At 53.6% G+C, this 24,501-nt stretch overlaps 1 protein-coding gene across 5 annotated transcripts in view; it reads left to right on the top strand.

The window, feature by feature from the left end:
- The window catches only part of CABIN1 (calcineurin binding protein 1), a 153,084-nt gene that overhangs the window by 87,632 nt on the left and 40,951 nt on the right, over nt 1–24,501 (top strand). For all 5 annotated transcript variants that reach the window (XM_045534231.1, XM_045534232.1, XM_045534228.1 and 2 more), the window contains exons 27-29: nt 3,531–3,713; nt 8,517–8,848; nt 20,270–20,383. In XM_045534231.1, coding sequence (XP_045390187.1) covers nt 3,531–3,713; nt 8,517–8,848; nt 20,270–20,383 — 629 coding nt within the window. The remainder of the gene's footprint in view (nt 1–3,530; nt 3,714–8,516; nt 8,849–20,269; nt 20,384–24,501) is intronic.

The raw sequence follows: 24,501 nt of genomic DNA, 5'->3' as shown, positions 1-24,501 counted from the left end.
TCAAGCACTTGATGTGTATTAACTTATTTAAGCCTCATAACAGTTCCATGAAGTGGACACTTGTATTGTCACAATTTTACGTGTGAGGAAACTGAAGTATAAATAATTATGGCATTTGTACAGGCTCTCTGAGCTAGTAAGTGACAAAGCAGAATTATCAACTCTTGACAGCCTGAACCTTCCAGAGTCCAGGCTTTCAGCTTTCTGGAAACAACTTTATATTTTGTAGCAAGTTTTCCCACCAAGCAGCTCATGCCTACCCTCCCAGTGAGTCCTGTGTCATTGCCTAGTAGGCACTAATACTGGGCACCGGGTTGGAGGGCCCCATGGGACTGTGTCTGCCTTTCTCCCTTGTCCCCAGAAGCCAGTGTGGCTTGGGCGTCTCTGAGATGGTATGTGGCTGCAGTTTTTAGGTGGGGAAGGGACCTACTTGCTCAAGGTCACACAACTAGTGAGTGGCACAGGAGGAACTTGAACTTAGCTCTCTTGATTCCTAGTTCATTGAGCTTCACCTTTAGGTACACAAAGTTCAAAACAAAACAAAGTTTTATTTTTTAAGCGCCCATTTTATCTCTACTATTTGTTTATTTATATCACTTTTTTAAAAAGTGTAGTTATTGACTAAAAGTTAACAGAATAGATCTTTAATTCCTCACAGTCTGCCTTCAAATGATACTGTTCTACTTCATAGGCAGTGGAAGAGCCTCCCATCTTTGTACTTTTGTTTTCATCTGTTTTAGTTCCATGTGTGCTTTAAGCCCCTAATACATTGTTACTACTTTTGCTTAGAAAGTAGTCAGTAACATTTTAGGAAAATTAAAAATAAGAAAAAGAATGTCTTCTATATGTGCCATTACTTTAACCATTTCTGGGAAACTTCATTTCTTTATGTAGATGCAGGTTTCTTTCTGGTTGCATATTCATTTTACCTGAAGAACTACCTTTAACATTTCTTGTAACTCAGATCTGCTGGTAATGAATCTGCAGTTTTTGTTTGTCTGAAAAGTGTTTTTTTTTTTTTTTGAGAGTTAATTTTTACTTAGTATAGAATTTTTGAGTATAGAATTGTATTGACTTTTTCTTTCAGCACATTAAAAATACTGTCTGATTTGCTTAGTTTCTGATGTGAAGTCTGCTGTAATTCTTTACTTTGTTCTTCTACACCTGATGTGTCTTTCTCTGACTGCCTGTAAGATTTTCTCTGTATGTTTGGTTTTCAGCAGTTTGAATATGCTGCTCCTAGATGTGATTTTTTTTTTTTTAATGGTGTGTGGAGGGGTCTTTTTCCTGCTTGGTGTTCTCTGAGATTCTTGGTGATTTGATGTCTTTAATTATTTTTGGAAATTTCTTAGTCATATGTCTTTAAATGTTTCTTCTGTCCCATTTCTCCCTCGTCTCCTTCTGTGACTCCAGGTTATGTGTTAGATCATTTGGATGCTCTGTTTTGATCCTTCTCCCAGTCTTTTTCCTCTCAATTTGGGTTACAGATGCTCCTCCACTTATGGTGGGGTTATGTCCCAATAAAACCATCGTAAGTTGAAAGCATTGTAAGTCAAAAGCGCATTCTACCAGACGTCACAGTTTAGCCTAGCCTGCCCTAAACATGCTCAGAACACTTACATTAGCCTACAGTTGGGCAAAATCTCTAACAGAAAGCCTATCTTATAATAAAATGTTGAATATCTTGTGTGAGAATATGGTTCCACATATCACTAGCCTGGGAAAAGGTCAAAATTCAAAGTACGGTTTCTACTGAATGTGTATTGCTTTCACACCATAGTAAAGTTGAAAAATCATAAGTCAAACCATGTCAGAGACTATCTTTATTGACTGTTTTCAAGTTTTGATTTTCCCTCGTCCTCTGTGTCACACGGGTTGAGAAGCCTGCAGAGGCATTCTTCTTCTCTATTGCTGTGTTTTTATTTCTCGCCTCTCCGTTTGACTCTTGCTTATAACTTCCATCTCATTCCTGAAATTCCCTATCTGTACATCATGTTGTTAAGCTTTTCCACTATAGCCTTTAACGTGCTAATTATTGTTTATGAATCTCATTAATCTTAGTTATTTTATATTCCCCCACAAGTTGTTCTAACATCTGGGTCATCTATGAGTCTGGTTGTGTTGTTTTGTCTCTTGACAATGTATTATACTTTTTTTTCTTTTTTTAATGTGTGTATATGTCTTATGATTTTTATATTGAATACCAGATGATATGTGTAGGACAGAAGAGACTAAAATAAATAATATTTATGCCTGGAATGGGCTTCCCTCTTCTGTTTCTGGTCTGCTATTAGGGGAAGTGGAGTTAGGCTGGTCAGAAGTTGAGCTGCGTTGGCTTTTGTTGTTGCTATGATTACTTCAGTGCATTCAGTGCTTCAGTGCATTCCTCTCGTGTTACCTTGTGCTTAAGGTGGGAGCCGATTTCCAGTTCTACCATCAGCCTTAGGCCTGCGTATGCACCTCAGGGAGGGTCTCCCCCCATGCCCTTGCCCTCTGCCTGCAGTAGATTGCTTTGCTTGTTACTCGGTGTTTGTTAGCCTGGGGGCAGGGGTGATTCTCTGTTGTCTTGGTCCAGCCTCACACTGAGGCTGTGTCACAGGGATGGGGCTTTCTCGGTGATCCTGCCCCTGCCCCAGTGGTAGAGAGACCTCTAATGTTTGGGCCCTGGATGATTTCCTGCTCCTCCCTCAGGGTGGAAGCATTTTTCTTTTTGCCTCCCCAGCTGCAGTCGGTCTCCACCTGTACCCTGGAAGCAACAGTTTCCTCCCCTTCCCTTGTGGCTGAAGGCTTGTGTTCCTCGGGAGAGAAGGATCAAGGCAGGCTTCATGGCTTCCCCACAGCAGCAGCCACTCCTCCCCTCCAGGCCTGCACTCCTAGGAAGTTTCCTCAGTCTCCCTCCCTGCCCTGCCCCCAGGCTTTGTCATAAGCTCCTGTGGAGGTCCCAGTAGAGAGCCACTCAATGAGTACAAACTCCCTTTGTGTCTTGTGACTCCCAGGGATCTAGATGATCTAGACTAGTTTGAGGCCTCAGATGGCTTTTGACAACAGGTTAAAAATTTTTGCTGAATTCTTTCCCACTGCAGTTATTTCTCTTTATTAAATCCTATGTGGTAGAAATACCATGTAATGGTGGCTACCATGCATCTCTTTCCAACTCCAAGTTCCGTGACAGTGCCTTGGTAGCTTAAAATCAGCCATTGTGGGGTATTTACACCACAGAAATCAGTAAATGATATAAAGCAGGGCTTTTCCCCTCCTGAGAGCCGATTGTTAAACATTTACCAGAACCCACTGTTTGGGGAAACCCCCCGGAAGGTTGACCGTGGAGATTGGTGCCTTTGGTGAGTGGCTCGGGGGCCTCCGGATGTGTCGGGCTCAGTAGCATCAGCGTGGCTGTGCTCGGGCCAGCTCCTGTGCAGGCAGGGCAGTCCCCAGGCCACCGGCAGGGAGACTTACCCTGGGGAGGCCCCTCCATGCTGGAGGTGGTGTGCGTTCATGCTCCTACCCTCCTGCCCTCCTTCTCCCCTCAGACCGCAGCCAGGACAGCACAGCTGTGGCACTCTCAGACTCCAGCTCTACGCAGGACTTCTTCAACGAGCCCACCAGCTCACTGGAGGGCTCCCGGAAGCCCTTTGCAGAGAAGAGGCTGCCTGCTCTCAGTTCCCAAGGAGGACCAACCAGTAAAGACATTCCAGGGCCGGCAGAGGAAAGAGGTATGAAGCTCTAACTTGGTGAGTTAGAACTGCTTTAATGTCCTATGGCAGTCTGGATAGAGCTGAAGACCACGGGCTCCAGAGTGGCCCAGGGACCTTGGTTGGACAAATTACTCACCTCTCTGGGCCTCTGTTCTCCCTGTACGATGGGAGTGACCCAGTACCCACCCCCAGGGTTGTGAGGATGAGAGGAGGCATCTGCAGAGGGTGCTCAAGTGAGCCCAGTGCACCGTGTGTGCTCAGTGGCGCTTGTTATGACCCCCTGGCCCGGGGAAAGCTACGGCCGTGACATTAGTGTGCCCTATTTTTTTCTTGGTAAAAGGTTATTTAGAAATTTTTTGGATCCTAAATGTCACAAATGTGATTTCTTTTTAGTCTGAATCACATCAGGCCTTCAGGAAAAATCTCCCTTTTTTGGCAGAGGGCCCTAATCTGAGTCTGGGGTATGCCCGGCTCTCCTGAGCCCCTTTGTGGAAATCAGCAGGCAGGGCCTCATATCTGGGCTTGCTGGGAGACTGCAGGCAGCCAGGGCCTTCCTAGTGCCGCCCTCTGCTCTGGTTGGTCCGCTGTGGACTTCGGAAGCTTTCCCACTCTGGCCAGGGCCGGGGCATACAGGTGCTTCCCAAATAGCAACCACCGCCACCCAGACCCGTACGCGACTGTCCTGTGCCAGGTACTGCTTTAACTCATGTGGTCCTCCCAGCCACCCTAGGAAAAAAGCACTATGACTAGTTCCCATTTTGTAGGTGAAGAACCTGAGATTCAGAGAGGGTCAGGAATTTGCCCGAGGTCAGTCCGTACCCTTAATCACTGCACCATGCTGCCTCGCCAGGTGGGCTGGCTGGATGGGGGAGGGTTGGTGATAACCTGCATACCTAGGGCCCAGGCCTAGCCCCAGGAAGTTGCCCCGCAGGCTCTGGGTGGGAGATTTGAGGCTTGGGAGCACACCCCTAGGTGTGGCTGTGGGGCCAGAGCCATTCGCACTAGGGAGGGCCTCTCCCAGTTCTCTGCTCCCTGCCAGCCTCCCCTGGCCAGCCTTAAGAGATACAGGTCCCTACAGGTCAAAGAAGCTATCCCCATTAGGGGATACCTAATGGATAGACCAGGTAAGAGGGCACAGGATAGGGACATACCAGCTGGATTTACCTGGTCCCCACTGAGAGATGAGGCCACCACCACACTTTCTCACCAGGCAGAGGCAGTCATTATGCTGCCTATCCCCAGCAGTGTGTCAGCTGTAACTGTAACTGGTAGAAGTCCACCATAGGAAGTTTGGAATGGAAAGGGAAAAAGTAACTTGTACTCCTGATGCTCTAAGACAGCATTTCCAGTCTTAAAAATGAGATGATTTTTACTATTGGAGAGGATAGACCTACCATCTGTGCTCTGAGGCCTGTCAAGCAGTGAGCCGCTGTGGGTGCTGCTGTCTCATCATGGGCCTCTCTTCACCTTACATGAGGTGGGGATGTGGGCGCGGGGGGACTGAGCAGAGAGCAGGTTGCCTTTGGTCTGGCCCAGCCTGTGCAGGCCTTTCTGGACTCACAAGGGGGAGCCTCCTGCCTCTTCCCTCCTTCCATTAGAGCCGATGGTTTAAGCAGACCATGTGCGGGCTGTTGGTGAAGAAATTTCAGGTACAACCAAAGATTACCACAGGAGCTGGTAGGCTTGAAATGAGGCCTCTTACTTCCATGGGCATCTTCCTCCTCTCTAAGCCCAGCTTTTCTTGGTAATCACAGTGGTGAAGTTGATGAACTTCCTGTCGGGAGAGTAGGTGTATCAGGGAAATCAGGGAATGCCTCCTGAACCTTTGCTCAGCAGACAGGACCCAGAGAAGAATATTCTTTTAGGCCTGGCCTTGGTCAGTGGTGGTCTCCGATCTCCGGCACACACTCTGTTGGGCTCCCAGTGGGCAGCACCCCAACCACCGTCGTCTCCAGGACTCAAACAACTTTCAGCCTCCCTGCTGAAAGCCAGGGCTGCAGTGCCCAGGCCAGCACTTCATGTGGGCCCCGTGCGTGCACCACACCTCTTGCCCTCCAGGCACACCTCACAGGCAGTCCTGCCACCAGCCTGCTGCTCCCTCCACCGTGGACGTCCTAGGTGCAGGCCTGTGCTCACACGGCGTGTGTCGGTTATCAAGCAGCAAGGCATAACAGGTCCAGGTCCACACCAGGTACCGGGTGCTGTGGGGAAGCAGGAACAGGTCTGACAGCCATGCCCTGCCTGGCACTGAGATGCGTCCCCTCCTACTGCCTCCCCCGGCTCTGGCTGTCATGCTTCCCTCCTTTCATTCTCCAGAGGCTTTCTCCATGCTGGCCTGTACTGCTGAGGGGTCTTGAGGAAAGAGGCTTTTCCAGAAGTGACTGCTGGAGCTAACTGAAGCTCACCTTTGCTGGGCTCAAAGCTTCAAAAAAATGTCTAAAGCATGAAGGTAACAATAGTAAAGACTTAATTTTTTTAACAGAGTAAAAAGTTGCCCACAGTTTCCCCACTTAAACACGAGCCCACTCTGGTATATGATTCTGAGGGCAAGAGGGTAAAGCCCAAAGTGGAGTTGACAGCCACCTGTGTGATACATGCAGTGGACACGAGGCCTGCCAGCCTGTGGCCACACCCGCCCCCTTCCTGGTCAAGTAGAGACCTAGTGACGGTGCCTGTGTGCCATGTGCAGGGCAGGGTGAGGAGTGGATGTGTGGGAGGAGGCCACACTGGAGGCAGTTGGACAGCCTGAGGAGCCCAGCTGCCTGCCCGCCCTTTGTGGGAAACACCCTTGCTGGGCTCTTGTCTCAGGCCAGTGGAGTTCGGGTGAGAAGATCTCAGAATTCAAGAGACAGAGATACGAGGTCTCTGTCGGGGCAGATTTTTGGCGTGGGCCTCTCAGCTATTATATCTCTCCAAGATGTGGTCAGGCTCTTCTGTAAGGAGGCCCCTGAATTCAGTGGCCATCGGTACATGTGAGTCCAGAGACTCAGCTGGAGGCAGGTCTGTGCCCCATGCTCCTAGGATCTCCATGGGTGACATGGAGCAGAGGGCTCCTGTGCTCTGCTGGCCTTGGCACATACTCTGAGGGCACCCTAAACCAGTCCTCCTCGCCAGCGGCAGGTGCCGGCCTGGGCTGGAGCAGCCAGAGCACACATCTCCCTTGCTTTCTGTTGGTAGGAGGAGGCCTTCTCACCTTCATGCTGCTAGTATTATAATTGGACGTCCTGCCTGGAAAGCACTGTGTGGCCTTGTTGGCATTTCTGACAACAAGAAGGCAGGGGAGGGAGAAGGGCATCGTGTCCAGGGAAAAGAGCAACAGTGGAGAGGCAGGGACCCCGAGGAAGAATGGCAGAGGGAGGGAGGACTGGCAAGACTGATGGCGGGTGGCTAAGGGAGCACAGGGATGGCTGCTCAGATTCTTTCCCCAGTAAGAAGAGTGATCGTGGGCAAGCTTGCCACACACCTCATGTCTGCATGATTAGCCTTGGGCATGGCATGAGGGAAACTTGGGGCCTTGGTCTCTGCCGCTGGGCCTCTGCCACTGGGTCTCTGCCACTGGGCCTCTGCCACTGGGTCTCTGCCACTGGGCCTCTGCCACTAGGCCACTACTGCAGTGGGGAGAGGGCCCTGAGGCATTCCGCCCACGGTGCAGACTGCCTTAGGAGTTGGTGGCAGGCCCGGCATGGTGGTTCACACCTGTAATCCTGTAATCCTAGCACTGTGGGAAACCAAGTGGGAGGATCAGTTGAGGCCAGAAGTTCAAGACCAGCCTAGGCAACATAGCAAGACCCCATCTCTACGAAAAATAGAAAAATTAGCCAGGCGTGGTAGTGTGCACCTGTAGTCACAGCTACTCAGGAGGCTGAGGTAGGAGGATCACTTGAGCCCAGGAGTTCAAGGTTACAATGAGCTATGTTTGCACCACTGCACTCTAGCCTGGGCAACAGAGAGAGACCCTAGCTGTAAAACAAAATGTTTTAAACTTTAAAAAAGCACTGGTGGTGCTTCTGTGGCCTGCTTCAGGCAGGCTGTGTAGGGTGTGCCAAACTCCTGGGTGCCTAAGAAACCATAGCCACAGGCCACCTTGCCCTTACCCCTGTCCCTCACCCCTTCCTTCCATCCCTCCCTCCTGGGCCAGACAGCCTCCTTTAGTAGCCAAGGAACCTGTGCCTCAGGGACTAACCTGAGGTCACCCAGCCTACTGTCATCGTCCTGGGGCCAGCCCTGCAGCCCCTGCCACCCAGCCTGGGCTCTCCTGTGCTGCCCAGCTCCACAGTCCCTGGTAGAGCAGGGCAAGGTGTTCAGGCGCTAGGCTTGTCGGGTGGGGACCTGTGTGTGAGCGCTTGGCTCACGTGCAGCAGCAGCAGCCCTGAGGGATGGCAGGCAGGCTGTGGGCCCAGGCACTGAGTGGTGGAGCAGGTGCAGCACTTTGTGAGCCCTTTCTGGCTGTTTTTTTTTTGATGGTGGGTGGTGAGGACACCTGCCTTTTGTGGGCTGCTTCCTCATACACCAGCCCCCAGAGGTGGGAGAGCCTGTGCCGCCACTCAGAGGGGAAGACCAGAGCCCAGCTCATCGCCTGCGCTTTCTGTAGCCTCTGGGCCTCTGCTGCATGCCAGCTGGGACGTCCTGTTTCACAGAGCGGGAGGCCTCGGTGGGGGGCAGAGCCAGCACTGAGCCCTATGCTACCACTGCTGGGTCCAGCGTCCATCCGGCAAGGGCACCAACCCAGCTGTTCTGGTCACCTTGCCGAGGTGCCTCCATCACTGGTGGTGGACCGCTGGAAGGCCAGGGTGACTTTCTTTTCCTTCTTCTCAACTGTAGGAAAAACCGAGGAGTCCTTGGAGAGTACAGAAGGTTTCCGGGCCACAGAGCAAGGTGGTCAGAAGCCTGCTACGGATCCCCCAGCTGCTGCTTGCATCCCCATCAAGCCCCTGGCATCTGCATCCGCCTTCTGGGATGGGAGGAAGAGAGGGGACCCCCTGGGGGAGCCAGTGGCCTTCCCCCAGGGGCTGCCAGCCGGAGCTGAGGAGCAGCGGCAGTTCCTCACGGAGCAGTGCATCGCCTCCTTCCACCTGTGCCTGAGCCGCTTCCCCCAGCACTATAAGAGTCTCTACCGGCTGGCCTTCCTCTACACCTACAGCAAGACCCACCGGGTGAGTGGGCAGCCCAGCCGTGCAGCCGGGGAAAGGGCTTGGCTCTTCCTCCCAGGGCAGGCAGGCAGAGCCAAGACAGATTGAGCACCCTGATAGCAGCGCACGGGAGGGGTGGGCGAGGAGAGCTGGGAGAGGCAGGGCCAGCGCAGGGAATGGGCCGGCTCTGGGGCTAAGGTCACAGCCAGGGATGGAGGGAAGCGCGGGTGTTGGGGGGCCTCACAGGCTCAGGGACAGACTGAGGGTGAGGGATGAGGGCCCCGGCTCTGCTGCTCTTCCCTGTGAGGGCCGCACAGCAACTCACACTCAGCATCGGTCTACCTGCCCCTGCGGGTCAGCCGTCATCTCAGCACCCGTCAGGCACATCCTCCAGGTGCCCAAGGGGCCCTGCCTGTTCTCTCTCCCAGCCTTGCTTCCCCAGGCCCCATCCCTCCGGCTGCGTCTTGCAGAGGCCTCCCGCCATAGCCTACCCCTGGGCTCTTCTCTCTGGTGCAGCTGCCAGAACCATCTTCACAGCCTGTGCTTCATGGGGTTGGGTGCTGACAGACTAGACTCCGCCAGCTCTTTCTGGAAAGCAGATGATATGGCAATTCTTAACAGCTGTGCCCCAGGCTGAAGTGCTTCCAGGGGCTTCCCAGCCAGACCGCTCTGCTGACATTTAGTATTTGTGGAGGGAGTATGGCTTGTGCAGGGTCTAAAACATGGTGACTTTCTTTTCCTTCAGTCACTCCTCACTCACCTGGGAGGTGCTGGGGAGACGGTGTCCTAGATGTGGTGCCTGCCCCATGGAGCTACGTCCTCAGTGGGGAGCAGATTTAAAACATGGGAAGAAGGAAACAAGACAGGTCTCACTGTGATCAATACTACAGAGAAAATAACAGGGTACCTGGATGGGGTGGTGGTGCCGCTGTGGCTCCACGAAGACACGTTTTATGCCGAGACCTGTGTGAGTGGGGGCGGGGAGGGGAGGTAACAGCAGGCTGGAGGAAAGGGAGGGCACCCAGACAGGGCAGACGGCCCAGGACAGTGGCCATCCTGGGTGAGCATCAGTGCATGACCGCCGGGGAAGGGGGCAGGGCAAGCAGGGCTGGTTGCTGGGGTCTGACTATGAGACTCAGTCAGGTCCTCCTCCCAGAGGTTCGCTGCTAGTCCCCCACAGCTCTCTCTCTGGAGTGCTTGAGGAACCAGGAAGGGCAGTTGGCTGGAGAGATGGGCCCTGGCTGGGAACTGGCTATGTGCAGGAAGTTGTTACTTCGCAAGAAAGTAAGTGCCCTGTCCCCGCAGTGACCGGCACACTCATATGGCTTGATTAGTTTCCTCAGAGCAGTAGGTGGAGCAGGCCGGGGGAGGGAGGAGATCTCGTCCCCAGCTCTGGTTTGAGGCGAGGTGTGTGCCGGCAAACAATGGCCAGCTCTGGTTGCCCGCTGCGTGTTCCTGCTGCTGGCACCAGACAGCCCAGCCTGCACTTGGCAGTAGACCTCACCTCTCTGCCCCAGGCCTTCTGCACCCAAGCAGACCTGGGTTTTAATAAGCCCCAACCAGTGTATGTCCTTGCTGCTGAAGCAGCCCTCAGGCCTGAGGGGCAACAGCCCATACGTATCCCCCACCCCAGACCCACCATTGCTTTGGGAACTTTTCCCCATTCCCTCTTTTGGGAGCACAGAGCCCACTGCAAGAGCCCTCACACATCTCAGGGCAGGGGGGTATTAGTAACCATTGTGCTGTCCTCCCCTACCTTGGGTGTCCCTGAGCAGCCATGCAGCCCCCCTCCAGCCCCCCTCCAGCTGCAGTCAGCTCTGACCAGTGCCTGGCACTCCCCGGTGCTAAGCTCAGAAGCTCAGACCCTTCCCCTGTGCTGTTGTAGGGTGCCTTCTCCAGAAGCAGATGCTGAGATGGAATTTGGGGTGCAAAATATTTATTAGAGGTCGGCACCTCTAATAAGGAGGTGGGGTGCAGCACTGGGTGGGAGGAGAGTTGCACTGCAGTGCCGGCCCCAGCCACCCAGCCTCTGCTTCCCCACTACACAGCTTGATTTTGAGCTCGAGGGAGCCAGTGCATGTAAAATGCTTAGCATAGCACCAGGCACAGAGTGCTGTTATTACAACCTGTCCCCTCTCTTGGTAGTTTTTTAAAAGTAGAAAATGGTAATTATGTCAAAATTAAAGAAAAGTTGTGAGAGAGATAACCACAATTCTACCACCCTAAAACAAAACTATTTCATGTCTGGCGCAGGTTGGGTACCTTTCTATGAAATGCTCGGAACCAGAAGTGTTTTGGATTTGGGCTTTATTATTATTATTATTATCATTTTGAGTATTTGCATTATACTTATCAATTGAGTATCCCTAAGCCAAAAATTGAAACTCTGTCATGTCAGTGCTCAAAAAGTTTTAGATTGTGGAGTGTTCTGGATTTTGGATATGCGGATTGGGGACGCCCAGCCTGTATCTGCTCCCAGGCCTTGTGCACCTGCAGCGTTGACTGTGCGCTTGTGAGGCATCAGGTGCTCCAGGTCCCAGAGGCAGGGATCACGTCCCTTCCACTGCGCATCTGGGAACCCAGGCTCAGGGTCACACACAGCTGGGTGCCCCGTTGCACCGCTGTCCCACACACACTGTTAAGAGTGTCTGCACTCTTGGTTTGCCATTTCGCTCTTTCCATGAATGCCCCCAGGTCATTTTGGTCACTCTGTAATGGTCAGTGGGGTGGGTGGACCCAGCTAGGTGGGTGGAGGCTGCCTTGGGCCGTCTGCACCATTGATGTCACTGTCTCCAAACAACCCGCCACAGCTGTCACACTCAGTTTCTGCAGGCTCTTCAGTTGACTGTGTTCCCAGGTTGGGTTCCTTGGTTTTGGAAATGGAGTGCTGATCTTGTTCCTAAGGGAGATCCCTTAAGCAGCAAACGTTCCCTATCGAGGGCCACACTGCCTACCCACAGCCTTGCTTGCTCAAGGCAGCTCTGGTGCAGGTGCCAGATGTGCCTCAGGGGGTCTCCAGGCTTCTGAGCACACCCTAGCCCCTGACTGTGCCCCTCAGGTGGCTCCTGCTGGCTCCTGTGTTTGCTTCATCCAGAGACCTTTGCTGAGCACCAACCTGAATGGCCGGTTAACACCTGGCTCCATTGAGAGCCTGAGTTAAGATCTTCCTGCTGCTCTGAAGCATGCTGTCCTAGGGGTTGGGCACTGTTCCGCCCAGGCCTGGGGTGTCAGCTCTCCTGGCAGCAGCTTATCCACATATCTGGGGACACAACTCTGTGCTGTCACTGACTAATGCGGAACCATTAACTGGCAAGCATTTACCGCTTTCCAAACACAGCTGTTTGGTAACAAACACTTCCTGCTGTATATTTGACAGCAACACATTTCTTCATAAAATCCCACCTGTGGACTTGGCAGTGGCATTTTCCTGTTCCCTTCTCAAGGCTCAGTGGCGGATTGGAGTGTCCGATGTCTGCATCTTCAGAGGGGGCCCAGGAGGCAGAGCCTGAGCAAAACTGTGTGGTTTGTGTGCGGTTAACCCTAAACCCTGGGTCTTTCACAAGCCCCCATGTGAGGCTCAGCCTGCCCAGGCCTTGCAGAGAAACTGCCTTCAGGGCACATGCCACTTGCTTAGCTGCTGGCAGTGGGGCTTTTTGGTGAGGGGGAGAGAACGTGGGCGCTGAAGCTGGCCTCACCTGGGTTCAGACCCTAGCTCTGTGTAGGAACTCTGAGAGGCCCAGGGCTCTTCTCTGCTAAATGAGAATGATGGTGACATGAAAGTAGCATTATTGTGATAATGAGATGCGGGCTGGAGTACCAGGGTGGTGCCCAACACACCAAGTGCCACCCTGAGCCAACAGTCCCTCCCCTCTAGTCAGGCCCATTTCCTTGGTGTCAGTATCTCCCAGGGCTCCTTGCCCTTCTACCAGGCCTACTGGGGGCTCCCTGCCTGGGGCTCAGTGGCCAAGGCTGGGTCTGCCCTGAGGCCAACCTACTGCCCAAGGTTGGCTGCATATAGGCACCCTTGGCTCCCCAGGGCAGGCCTCCTGCTGACCTGCATGCCCTTAGACAGGGAAGATCATGTACGCCGACAGCCACAGGGGCCCTCATTCTAGCTTACTGTATCACTCGCAGTCTCGGGGATCCCAGTCTTTGCCAGGATGTTGGGCCCTGAGCTGTCAGTCCACAATCAAAATTCTGGTCCCTTGATGGGCAGCCCAGGAGAGAGAGCACATGGCATCAGGACACCTCTCATCGTGAGGGTTCTGACCTTCACTGATGGGATCCAGGAAGAAGGTCAGGGCCTGGGCACCCCTGTCCTGCTCTCCAGGTCGCCTCCTGCTCAGCTGGGAGCTGAGCCTTCACCTCCTGCAGCTCCTGCTGTAAGGGTGTAGGGCAGGGGGCTATGAGATGGTCCCTGGAGCCAAACAGTCTTGTAAAAGAACAAACTTGGAGGATTCATACTTTCCAATTTTAAAACTTACTACAGATTTACAGTAATCAAGACAGTGTAGAATATTACTCAGCATTAGAAAGGAAGGAAATCCTATCACATGGAACAACATGGATGAGCCTTGGGGACGTGATGCTAAATGAAATAGCCAGTCATAAAAAGACAAATACTATATGAGTCCACCTACCTGAGGTATGAGGGGAGCAGCCTGGCTGCACTGGCCCCTTGACACTACACTTCTTTGGCCCAGGGCCTATGTGGGATAAGCCCAGGCCCTGGGTTTGGTTAGAGGCCAACTCCTGCCGGGAGGGCCCTCAGGTACTGTGTGCTCAGCTGTGGGATATAAAAGTGGCCTGCACCACAAAATGGTGCTGTGCCCAGTGTCCCCACATGGATGTCCTGGGCTGCTGTAGATTCCAACCAGCCAGGTACTCATCAAGCTTTACTTTATGTAGTTTGCAAAATGAGAATGTAATATTTTTTTCAACTTAGGAATCTTGATTGTGCATTTCAAAGTCTATCTGCCACATGGTTTGAATATTCCACTGAACCTTTGAGGGCCACAGAAGGTAGGACAGGTTGCCCCCATAATAGCCACTGCTTTTCTGGTCATCTCCCCCACAAAGAGGTGCACATTCTGGCAGTTTGAATAAGTTTGAGCACTCTGCCAACACCTTTTTTTTTTTTTTTTTTGTGAGATAGGGTCTCTCACTTTGTCACCCAGGCTGGAGTGCAGTGGCTCATCATAGCTCACTGCAACCTCAAACTCCTGGGCTCAAGCAATCCTCCCACCTCAGCCTCCTGAGTAGCTGGGATTATAGGTGCATACCACCATGCCCAACTAATTTTTCTATTTTTTTTTTTTTTAGAGAGGGGGTCTCGCTATGTTGTCCAGGCTAGTCTTGAACCCCTGGCCTCAAGTGATCCTCCTGCCTCAGTCTCTCAGATGCTAGGATTACAGGTGTGAGCCACCTCACCCAGCCAATTTTCTTACCAATAATATTATTTAAATTTGGAAAAAAGACTGTAACTCCCACATTGTCCCACAACCCATGACATGGCAAAATTGTTTGTGTTTGGTGTGCTCCCTCCGGCGTGTTTCCTACGCATCTCTGTAAATTCATCGATTCAGCAGCTGTCTACTGAGTGGTTGTCACGTGAGAGGTCCCTGTCTGAGGGGATGGGGAGAAAAAGCACACCCACTGGCAGCTACTGATGAGTCTGGGAAGAAAACCTCGACGGGGTGGGGGGAGCAGGGCGGCTGTTGAGACAGGGAGGTCCAGGAAGGCCTGTATAAGCAAGGACTGGATCGGGTGAGAGAGCCCTGATGGCCACGAGACTTTCCAGAGGGTCAGCTTCCAAGTGGACACACAGCCAACACACATGCCTGGAGACAGGAATGGGCCTGGTGGGGCTAGAGTCAGCCTTTAACTTTTCACATGTACATATTTTGTTCTCATTGTAGAAGTGGCCTGTGTCCCTGGGCTCATGGCGCAACAATGAGTACTATGAAGAACAGAGGGCTAGCCGCGGTGGCTCACGCCTGTAATCCCAGCACTCTGGGAGGCTGAGGCGGGCGGATCATTTGAGCTCAGGAGCTCGAGACCAGACTGAGCAAGAGCGAGACCCCCATCTCTACTAAAAATAGAAAGAAATTAGCTGGACAACTAAAAATATGTAAAAAAAATTAGCTGGACATGGTGGCGCATGCCTGTAGTCCCAGCTACTCGGGAGGCTGAGGCAGTAGGATCGCTTGAGCCCAGGAGTTTGAGGTTGCGGTGAGCTAGGCTGCCGCCATGGCACTCTAACCCAGGCAACAGATTGAGACTCTGCCTCAAAAATAAATAAATAAATAAAAAACAGAGTTCTCCCCCAAGGCACTACTGACATTTGGGGCCAAATAATTCTCTGTTGTGGGGTGTTCCTGTGTACTGCAGGATGTTCAGTGGTCTCTACTCACTAGATACCAGTAGTATTCTCCCAGCTGTGACAACCAAAATTGTCTCCAGACATTGCCAAATCCCCCTTGGGGAGCCAATCTCCACCCCTACCCCACACTCATCAAGAACCACTGCCATGAGTCTTCATCACCAGGCAACCCCCAGGAGATGAGGGCAAGGGAGGCCACACCTCAGGTACCCAGGAGAAAGAGGCAGGGGCCTGCTGTGGACAAGAGTCTGAAAGTAAGAACAGGCTCATGAAGGAGGGCTCCAGGGCCTGGGGTCTGAGTGGGGCTGCTCGGGCCTTGCCCAAAGCCTGGGTGCCTGGCGTTGGGCTTTTCAGGGCCAGCTAAGGAACAGTCCATGCCCTCAAGCCTTATCTCTGTTCCAGCCTCTGCCCATTCACTCATACTGGCACTGCCAGTAGCTTCAATACAACACACAGGCCGATTGTCAAGGCTCCTGGCAGCCCTCTAGGTTTCCTTCCCCTTCACACAGGAAGCAAAAAGTCGAGGTGAGGTGGCTTGCATCTCTAACTGTAGCCTTCCAGGGACTCTGCATGTAGTGGGGGCTTGGTGATGCCTGCTGATGGCTGGAGATAGAAAATGGCTACCACCGCCAGGGTCTGCACCTCAGACTGTCCCCTTAGCCTGACGTATTCTTCCTTCTATTTTCCAAAAGCCAAACTCTGCTCATCTTCCTTTCCCTCTTCCTATGAATATCTATTGTACCCTTTCTGTGGGCTCCAAACTGGTCTAGCCCCAAGAAGCCATGAATGAACAAGTCCAACTGTCCCTGCCTTCATGGGACTGACAGAAGTGGGGGCAGATGGCAAACCCATCTGTGAGTCAGTGACGATGCTATGTAAGGTGGCCGTAGGGTTGTGGAGACAATATTACGGGAGGCCATCTGGACATCAAGTGTGATGGCACCAGGCCAAGAAATCTGCAGGGACCAAGGTGGGAGCAGAGGCAAGTGTGGCTGGAGTGCTGTACCCAAGGGGACCAGGGAGGAGAGGAGCCAATGTGCAGGCAGGTGGACTGAGGCATGGAGCCAGCCCTTGCTCTGAGGGAGGTGCAGCCCAAAGGCCTCTGAGCAGAGGAGTCAGAATTTCCCTCTGCCTTCTGCAGGGGAGCAGGGATGGTCCAGACGGTGATCAGGGGAGGGCCTTGAAGTACCTATATGCTTCTGGGCTTCTTCCCCCTGCCAAGATCTCTTCAGGACTCTCAGCCTCCGTGCACCCTCTGTCAGAGCAGGGTCTGCACACAAGCGTCAGGGCCCATGGAGCAAGGAAGATGTGTACCGTTATCTGGTGAGTGGCTCCATGGGGTTCTTCCCATTTCCAGAAGTGCCTGTGAGCCAGGGGCTCTGCACCAGAGGTATGGTGACAGGTTACGCAAAGCCTGAGAAAGGCCTGGCTGTGGCAACTGCTCCTAGTTGGCAGGTGCAGTGTCCAGCACATAGCATGTGCCAGGCAGACTTGTAAGGTCACTTGCCCACCTGTGGTGGACAGGTCAGGGGCAGGGGAACAGCCCAGGCCTTAGAGACGTCCAGCCTGAACCAGAGTGCAAGGCCAGCTCTGCCACTTCCTGGCTCTTGGACTTTGGGCAAGCTCTTGAACCTCCCCAAGCCTCAGTTTCCTCATTGGTAAACTGGCGATTATGTGTGATGAGGAGTCATGGCGCTGTGCACAGCCTGGGCAGCATTATGTTGCCTCACCATGCTGCGAAGCTGCGGGGCCAGCTGCATGCTACAGGTGTGCCATGCGGGTCAGGTCCTCCTGCCCCCTGTAGAGGCCCAGCAAGAGCCTGACACAGTCTCTGCCCCCTCCTCCACCCCAACTACCTGGCACCCACAATTGCCCAGGCAGGTCTCCACCCTGTCGGCCCCCATCCGGGGCCTTAGACGTGAATTAGCTGAGGGCTCCCACGAGCCATCTGGACACTTTGTGCCTTGGCCGTCGATTGGCTCTCTTTCTCTGGCAGACAGCTGAGGAAACACGCTGTCCAGTGTGTGCAGTGGCCAAGTCTGCAGAAGGCTCATTTATAATCCAGGTCAAGTTTGGCAGGCCAGTGCTTTCTGCACTCTTTGCAAGTGCCCCAGAATCCTCTCCCGCTGCCTCCTCCCTCTGGTCCATGTGGGGGAAGGACTGGCTCGGTGCAGGTGTCACTGGAGAAGGAAGCTACAGAGTGGTGGAAAGCCCAGCTGTAGAGGAGTGTGCATTGCCATCCCATGGCCACAGGGCCTGCAACGTTGTGCCCAGGCAAGGCAGCAGAGGCTCTCCGACTCCGTCCATCCTGGCCCTGGGGCTGCTTTCTCTCTTGTCCTAGCAAGAAGGAAGTCTCTGCTGGGACTTTGTTTTCCTGGTGTTCTTAGGAAAATGACAGCTACTATGGAGTTGCTTCCTCAAGCCAGGTTCTCCCATCTCCTCCCCATGTCCTGAACTACTGCTACTTAAAGAGGTCACCTGAACACTTCCCACATGTCCCCAAGGAGTCCCAGAAGCACCTTTGGGTCCTGGCTCTAGGGTAACTTTTCTTAGGTCTCTGGTACAGCACAGGCCAGGCCCATGCTCTGGGTCTTATGGTGTCACTCAGCTGGAGGAAAGGTTTGCCACAATATTGAGGCCAGGGGCCCCAGAGGAGGGGAAGGATGTTTACAGGCTCAGACCCTGGGTGGCCTGCCCCTGCTCTGGTCGGAGCAGTTCCTTCCTACCTCCCAGCCCCCGGCTCCTCATGGGCCCCCGGGGGGGCCACATCTGATCCCCTGCAACTTCTTGGCTAGGCCCCGGCTGGCCCACCTATCCTGGGTCTCACTTCAGTGAGTCAGGCCTTGTGCAAACCACAGCCCAGGTGTGTCACCTACTGCAGGAAGCTCCCTGACCTTCTCAGACTGGGTCAGAGATAGGCGTCCTTTGTGCCCTACCTCCGTGATCAGGTGGGCTCACCTGTGTATTAGAAGTGCAAGTGATGGTCTCCTGACCCACGTCCCCTTCTGTGAGTCCAGCTGTTGTTGATTAGATCAGTGGTGGGCACCTTCCTGGGCTGAGCCTCTCAGATAGCCCTTGGGAGAGACTTTGAACCAAGTGTCACTGAGACCAAGTGCTCATGGCTGGGCACTGACGCAGTTTGTGAGCATCTCCCCTGAGCTGCCTGGGCCTTCCTCTTAGAGCCCTGAGGAGCTCACTGGAGCTAATCTTGGATTTTATTCCTTTTAATCAAGCACACCTGGACCTACCCCTGTCTTCCCCACTCTGTGCTCAGTCTCTCTGTGGCTGACCCTCCTTCCTGGGACCCTCTGTGGAGTGGGAACATGTGGCCTACAGGCAGGGTCAGGTGTGGAGACTTGTAACCAGCCTCAGGAGACTTCTGGACATGGTGGCCTGGGTCCGAAGCTTGGTGGGGCATTGCCAGGGACATTTGAATATGAACTACAAGTTGTTCCTCCTAGGGTGTTGCTTAAAAATTGAAGGCTGGGACTGGGTATTTGATTCTTTTCCAGCAGTGTGGAGCAGGGTGGCCTCTGTGCTCCTGGTTGGGCTCTTGCTGTCTGAGGGCTCTTGCCTCTTGCTGCCCAGTAGCCCCCTCTGCCTGCTTCTTCCTCAGGTGGGAGCAGGCAGGGGGTCCCTTAGCAGGCAGGAAGCCCCATCCAATCACAAGAATGGCTGTGGCCCTCGGTGCCTGCGGCACAGGCCGTAGAAAGGCCTGTGAATGCTGGAGGGAAAAACGCCTTAGCAGACACAGCTACAGTGGGGTCTCCTGAGAGCAGCTGAGCCTCAGCAAGAGAGGAATTGCCTACTCAGGGCTCCTGTCGCTGATTCAGTTGGAGTTGACTCTGTTTCTGATCTTGGCAGGTCGGATGAGTGTCCCACCAGGTGTCTAGGCCCAAGGTGAGCTCTGAGCAAGAGAGTGGCAAGCCTTCTGCACGTGGCTGCAGGGTCCTGCCTGTTGCTGAGGAGCAGCGCTAAGTCCCCACAGCAGCCTGGGGTTGGGGCCCTCTGTGCAGAGACAGGAGTGGAAGCTCAGAGGCAGGCCAGTGTGGGCCCTACAGCCAGCAAGTGGGGAGCTGGGGTTTGCACTTTTGCCTTGCCTGGTGATGAGGGGAACGATTCAGTACATTTACCCTGGCCGGGGGTGAGCAGAATGGGAGCACGCAGGACAGGCTTGCAGGCCAGGAAGTGAGACAGCGTCAGAGCAGCTGGGGTGTGAGGCGGTGAGGGCCTAGGCCCAGTGCTAGGGAAGGCAAGCAAGAGACCTGAGGGGGAGAGGAAGACAGATTGCCAGGGAGCATGGGTGCTGTGGAAAGAGTAGGGGTTTGGCACGGTGCAGTCCTGGGTGCTGGGCCCAGCTCTGCCTCCTGCCGGCCCGTTCCCTATAGGACAGCACTGTCCTGAGGTGGGGTGAGCTGGCCCGTGTAGGGTGCTTAGCCACCATGATGAAGACCAGAGAGGGGAGGGTTGCTGGCCAGGCAGCTGGTGGGGAGGGCCTGCTCTCTGGGCCAGTGAGTAGGCCCCAGAGAAGCCTGAGGCAGCCAGGCCCGCGCCCACCCTCTTCCCCTGCACCATAGTCCCCCCGGGCCTGGATTCCACCAAGAGGCCCCACTGCCCAGAGTGCACCAGCCTGAGCACTGTGGCCAGAGCCCAGCCCTCCAAGCCCGTGGCTCATACTGCTGGCCACAAGTAAGGAGTACAAGTCAGGGCTACTGTTTAGGGTAATGGGGGTCCCGCTGACAGAAGGTGGGCACAGGGTCCACATGGCACTCTGTAGGCTAGGTCAGGCAAGGAGCCCCTGTCAGTGCCCACCTTGGGCATTCTGAGGCCACATTCCTAAGTCAGCTCTGCTGGGCAAGAGATCAGTTCCGGAAATGCATCCCACAGCCTGATGATCAAAGCCTACGACCAGAGCCACCTGGAGCTGCGGGATCGCTGTCTGCAGGAGCCACTGCTCATCGTGGTTTGCTTGTGCAGCCAGGGAGGAAGAGGCCGCCTGCCTTCCCCGTGGGCGCCCTGAGCAGCCCACACACTCACTTCCAACCTACTTCTTGTTTCCCCAGAACCTCCAGTGGGCCCGCGACGTGTTGCTAGGCAGCAGTATCCCGTGGCAACAACTGCAGCACATGCCGGCACAGGGGCTCTTCTGCGAGAGGAACAAGACCAATTTCTTCAACGTGAGTACTTTGCCTTGTTGATTTCTGAGGCTGCTTGCTGCGGCTGCTTTTCACTGAAGGTGCACGCATTGACCCCCTGGGTGGGCATTCCCAGGGCTGCAGGCGTGTGGCACTCTCAGAGGCCAGGCTGGGTGGCTCATTCCAGAGTTCGCTGGGCTTGGGCATGGGGGTGTGGGGCCATGCTTGCTGAGTGACTTCTAGCAAGTCGCTGGTGTGGACAAGCTCAGTCTGTTCTGAGAAGCCCTGGGTATTCCAGGGCCACGCAGGCAGTGGTGAGAGGGGCTCTAGGCCCATGGAGCAGCTCCTCCTGCCCCTCTGTGGCTTTGGACACCTAGGACATTCTGACTGAAGCCAGCTTAACTGCTTAAAAAACAATGAGTTTGCCCAATGCTGGGTTTGCAGTGCCGTTCAGCCCTGATACTCTGTGTGGGGGTGGAGACCCACTCCTTGGGCAGGACATGGCCCATCACCTAGGCCTATCTGCCCCCTGTCCTTAAAGCCTGCATGTGCCCCTCCTTGACACCCTGTCTGGGCCCAGCCCTCCCTCCTTTGCTCTGCCCTGCACAGAGACAGCTGTCCCCTCACTTCCCTCTACCTCCAAGTCCTCATCTGTCCTCCACTGCCCCTCCCAGCACAGCCAGCCTCCAGCTGGGTGGCTTTGGCAAGTCACACAGCTCCTCTGAGCTTCGGTCTCTTCTGTATTTTTCCTAATTCTTTTATTCATAGAGAATCTAAAAGGTGGGGTTGACATGAACAGGAGCTGAGGAAGGCAGGTCTCAGGTCTTGGAGGGATGTGACAAAGGCCGGTTCTCAGGGTGTGTGGGCAGGCAGGTCCCTGCTGAGAGCAGGTGGGAGTGTCTGGGGCCGTGGCTCCTCCCCTCTTCCAGGCTGCAATCTTCTGGGGGCAGGGTGGCAGCTCCAGAGCCTGGGAGCCCTGCATCTGCCCGCCCTCTCTCTCTTGGTGTTTTATAGACAAGTGATGGGTGTCGTTGGTAACCAGTCTACATGGTACTAAGGGATTTGCCAGAAAAGAGAGGTGCCCTCCCACCCCCACACCCAGGCCACAGCTCTTCCCCACAGCAGCCACCCTTCCTTGTCCTGTGAGTCCCTCCAGAGGGTGTCTGTTTATTTACAAGCTAGCGCATGTAGAGGTACCCACCCCTTGTTTCTTTTCACTTAACAGCTTCTCTCAGAGAGTGTGTTAGAACTTAATCATTATTTGTAACAGCTGCATGGTACTCCCAACATAGGGATGTCTCACAGTTTACCTACCCATCCCCTATTGCTATGGGCACTTAGATTATTTCCAGTCTTTTGTTACTACCAACAATGCTTCATATATACATCCTTGCACATTTGTGGGAGTCCATTCATAGGATAAATTCTTAGAAACAGAACTCGTGGGTCAAAGGGTTTATGGTGCCTTTAAAGTCTTGATAGATACCAACCTTCTAAGATCCAGTCCCAACCTTAGGCTCATTTTTTCAGACCTCATCAACATTCTGTATTATTGAACTTTTTAATATAGGCTCGTTAATAGGTAATAGGTGAAAATGGTATTGTATTTCATTCATAATTAATGAGACTTGACCATGATATCATGTTAACAGTTTTAACTTCTTCTATGTAATTTCTACCCATGTTGACTTTTCTATTGCGCTATTGGTCCTTTTCTTATTGATTTATAAGAACTCTTTATACATTAATGAATTGAGCCCTTTGTCAGTGTTTTGCAAACCTATTTTTCTGCATTTGATAGACCAAAGTTAAAGCCAGGCAAGTTGCTTAATTTCCCTGAGCTCTCCTAGGTTATTCACTTTTAAAGTGGGTTTCTAATGCCAGCCACGTAGCTCATGCCTGTAATCCCAGCAACTCAGGAGGCTAAGGCGGGAGGATTGCTTGAGGCCAGGAGTTCAAGGTTACAGTAAGCTATGATTGTGCCACTGTACTCCAGGCAGTGACATAGCGAGACCTATCTCTAAAACAAAACAAAAAAGTGAGCTTCCATTACCTGCCTTGAAGAGTAACTGCAGGGATCAAGTTAGATAATGGGATAGTGTCCCCAGCACATGATCTGGCATATGGTGGGTACGCAAGAAAATAGTTTTCCTCCCCCTACTGTTGGTGCTTTGCTCTTAAAGACTGTGCAGTGATATTGGAAGGAGAGGTGCAACCCCCATGTCTTCCTCACAGGTAACACACTCAGCCTTTCTAATGGGGAAGTTAGGGCAGCCGGCCCTCGGAGGCCTGCTCCCCGAGCACATCCCAGCTGGTGGCCAGGCGCTCCAGGCCCCTTTCCCACTGGGCTCACTGCAGCTTCTCCTGAGTTTCTGGGACTTTCCAGAAAATAAGTCCTCCTGAGTGGCAGTCTGAGGCTGTGCCTGTGGGAGGGAAGGCTGGCAGAACCCCGTGTAGGCCAGGCCCACGGGCAGCACAGGCCCCTGGAGATAAAGGCCATACCAGCCTGCCCTGGGGGTTTTGGGGGTTTTTGCCTCTTCCAGGTCAGCTGCATGTTCCTCTATGCTGCCTGGTGACCTGCTGCTTTTACCATGCTCAGGGCTCCCTCCTGGCCTCTTCTGCCTTCTTGCCTCTTTCTTTGGAGGCGGGTTGGGGCTCCTTGTGTTGCTTGAGCCATGCCTGGTGCCCAGCGTGTCAGAAAGTACCTGAGCACCCTGAGCACGTGAGTCTGTCCAGCGTATTTCCCAGGTCTGAGGAAACTGCTAACACGTTTTCCAAGGAGCAGTTAGGGCAGCCCTCGGCCAACTCTGCCATGCTGGGGCCGTGTCTCTGGCAGATGGACTGTAGGTGGGTTGAGCAGGCTGGCTCGCCTCCCTTCCATCGTGCCCCAGGGTCCCTGCCTCCTCCAGGGAAGGCAAAGGCAAGCGGGGGTGGGGGGGGTGCTGGCCCTTGCAAAGGGTGGCATCCTCCAAGCCTGCTATCTCAGGCCACACACACCACCCAGTCTTGCTGTCACTCACTCAGCTGTCTGGGTAGCCCCTCATCCTCAGGGCCTGAGCAGGGGACCCTCGTGTTATCCTTTAATGACAATTTTTGAAAATTGTGTGAGTCATATAGGGTCACATTGTCACTCCCAGCAGTTCAGACACACAGCAGAGCCCACGCCCCTGTCTGCCCACCCCTAGGTGCTGTACCCTTCTCAGAGGTGCTTCTGTGAGCAGCTGGGCTGTGCTTTTTTTCTGGGTGTGTGTGTACTAAAACAAGTTTGTCTTGCAGCTTTTAAAAACGTGTATTTGTGTATGTGTATATGTGTATGTGTGCTCTTTGGCAACTTGCTTTTTCTGCCAGCACTAGGTGTTAGGGAATTTTCCATGTGAGGTCAGGCCATCTTGCTCTCTGCAGCTGCTGCCCAGTCTCCGAGGTGGACATGTACATGGGCCCATTCTTTGCTCTCACAGCATCTTTGTGCTGTTGCCATGTTCCTCTTTGAGTCCCCTGGCCCAGCATGGACCAGAGGAGGTGCTCACTGCATATTTGTGGATTGATTCCATTCATCCCTTTTCCCTTAATAGGTCTGTAAGCACATTCTCTTGGTCTAGCCAGTGCTGGATGTGGAGACAGGGAGATCCTTGGCCCTGGTCGCAGGATGCCCAAGGCTTATGGTAGAGCACTGCATGAACGTCTTCCTGCAGGGCCATCATAGGATGCTGCAGGGCACGTGGGAAGGACAGGAAGCTGAGCTCCCACTGGCAGGGTGGGTGAGCCCAGCCAGGAAGGGGGCCGGAGAGGGAGGCCAGGATTGGAGGCACCCTTAGCACCCTCAGGGGAGCTCCTCAGGCTAGGCAGCTGACTGAGCCTTTGTGGGGAGTGTGAGGGGCTCGGGGGAGTGGGACCTCAGATTCGTATGTCAGCTTTCCTGACAGCTGCCCCACGGCTGGCTGGTCCCCTGCAGTGACACAGCTGTGGCATGTGGCAGGGCCCAGCGGTGTGGTTGGACATGAGGACATGAGGGAGGAATGATGTGTCCAGTCCCACTGTCCCACACACTGATTGAACTGACATCCACAAGGAGGGAACTGCCACCTCTGTCATGGCAAATCCCTGCTCCTAGGGCTGTCTGCCCACCAAGTCAGAGTTCCAGCACTGAGACTCATGATCCA

This window comes from Lemur catta, chromosome 21 (assembly GCF_020740605.2).
Source record: "Lemur catta isolate mLemCat1 chromosome 21, mLemCat1.pri, whole genome shotgun sequence".
NCBI classification, from domain to species: Eukaryota; Metazoa; Chordata; class Mammalia; order Primates; family Lemuridae; genus Lemur; species Lemur catta.
Note: the sequence above shows the minus strand (reverse complement) of the source record. Positions and strands in the feature narration are given on the sequence as shown.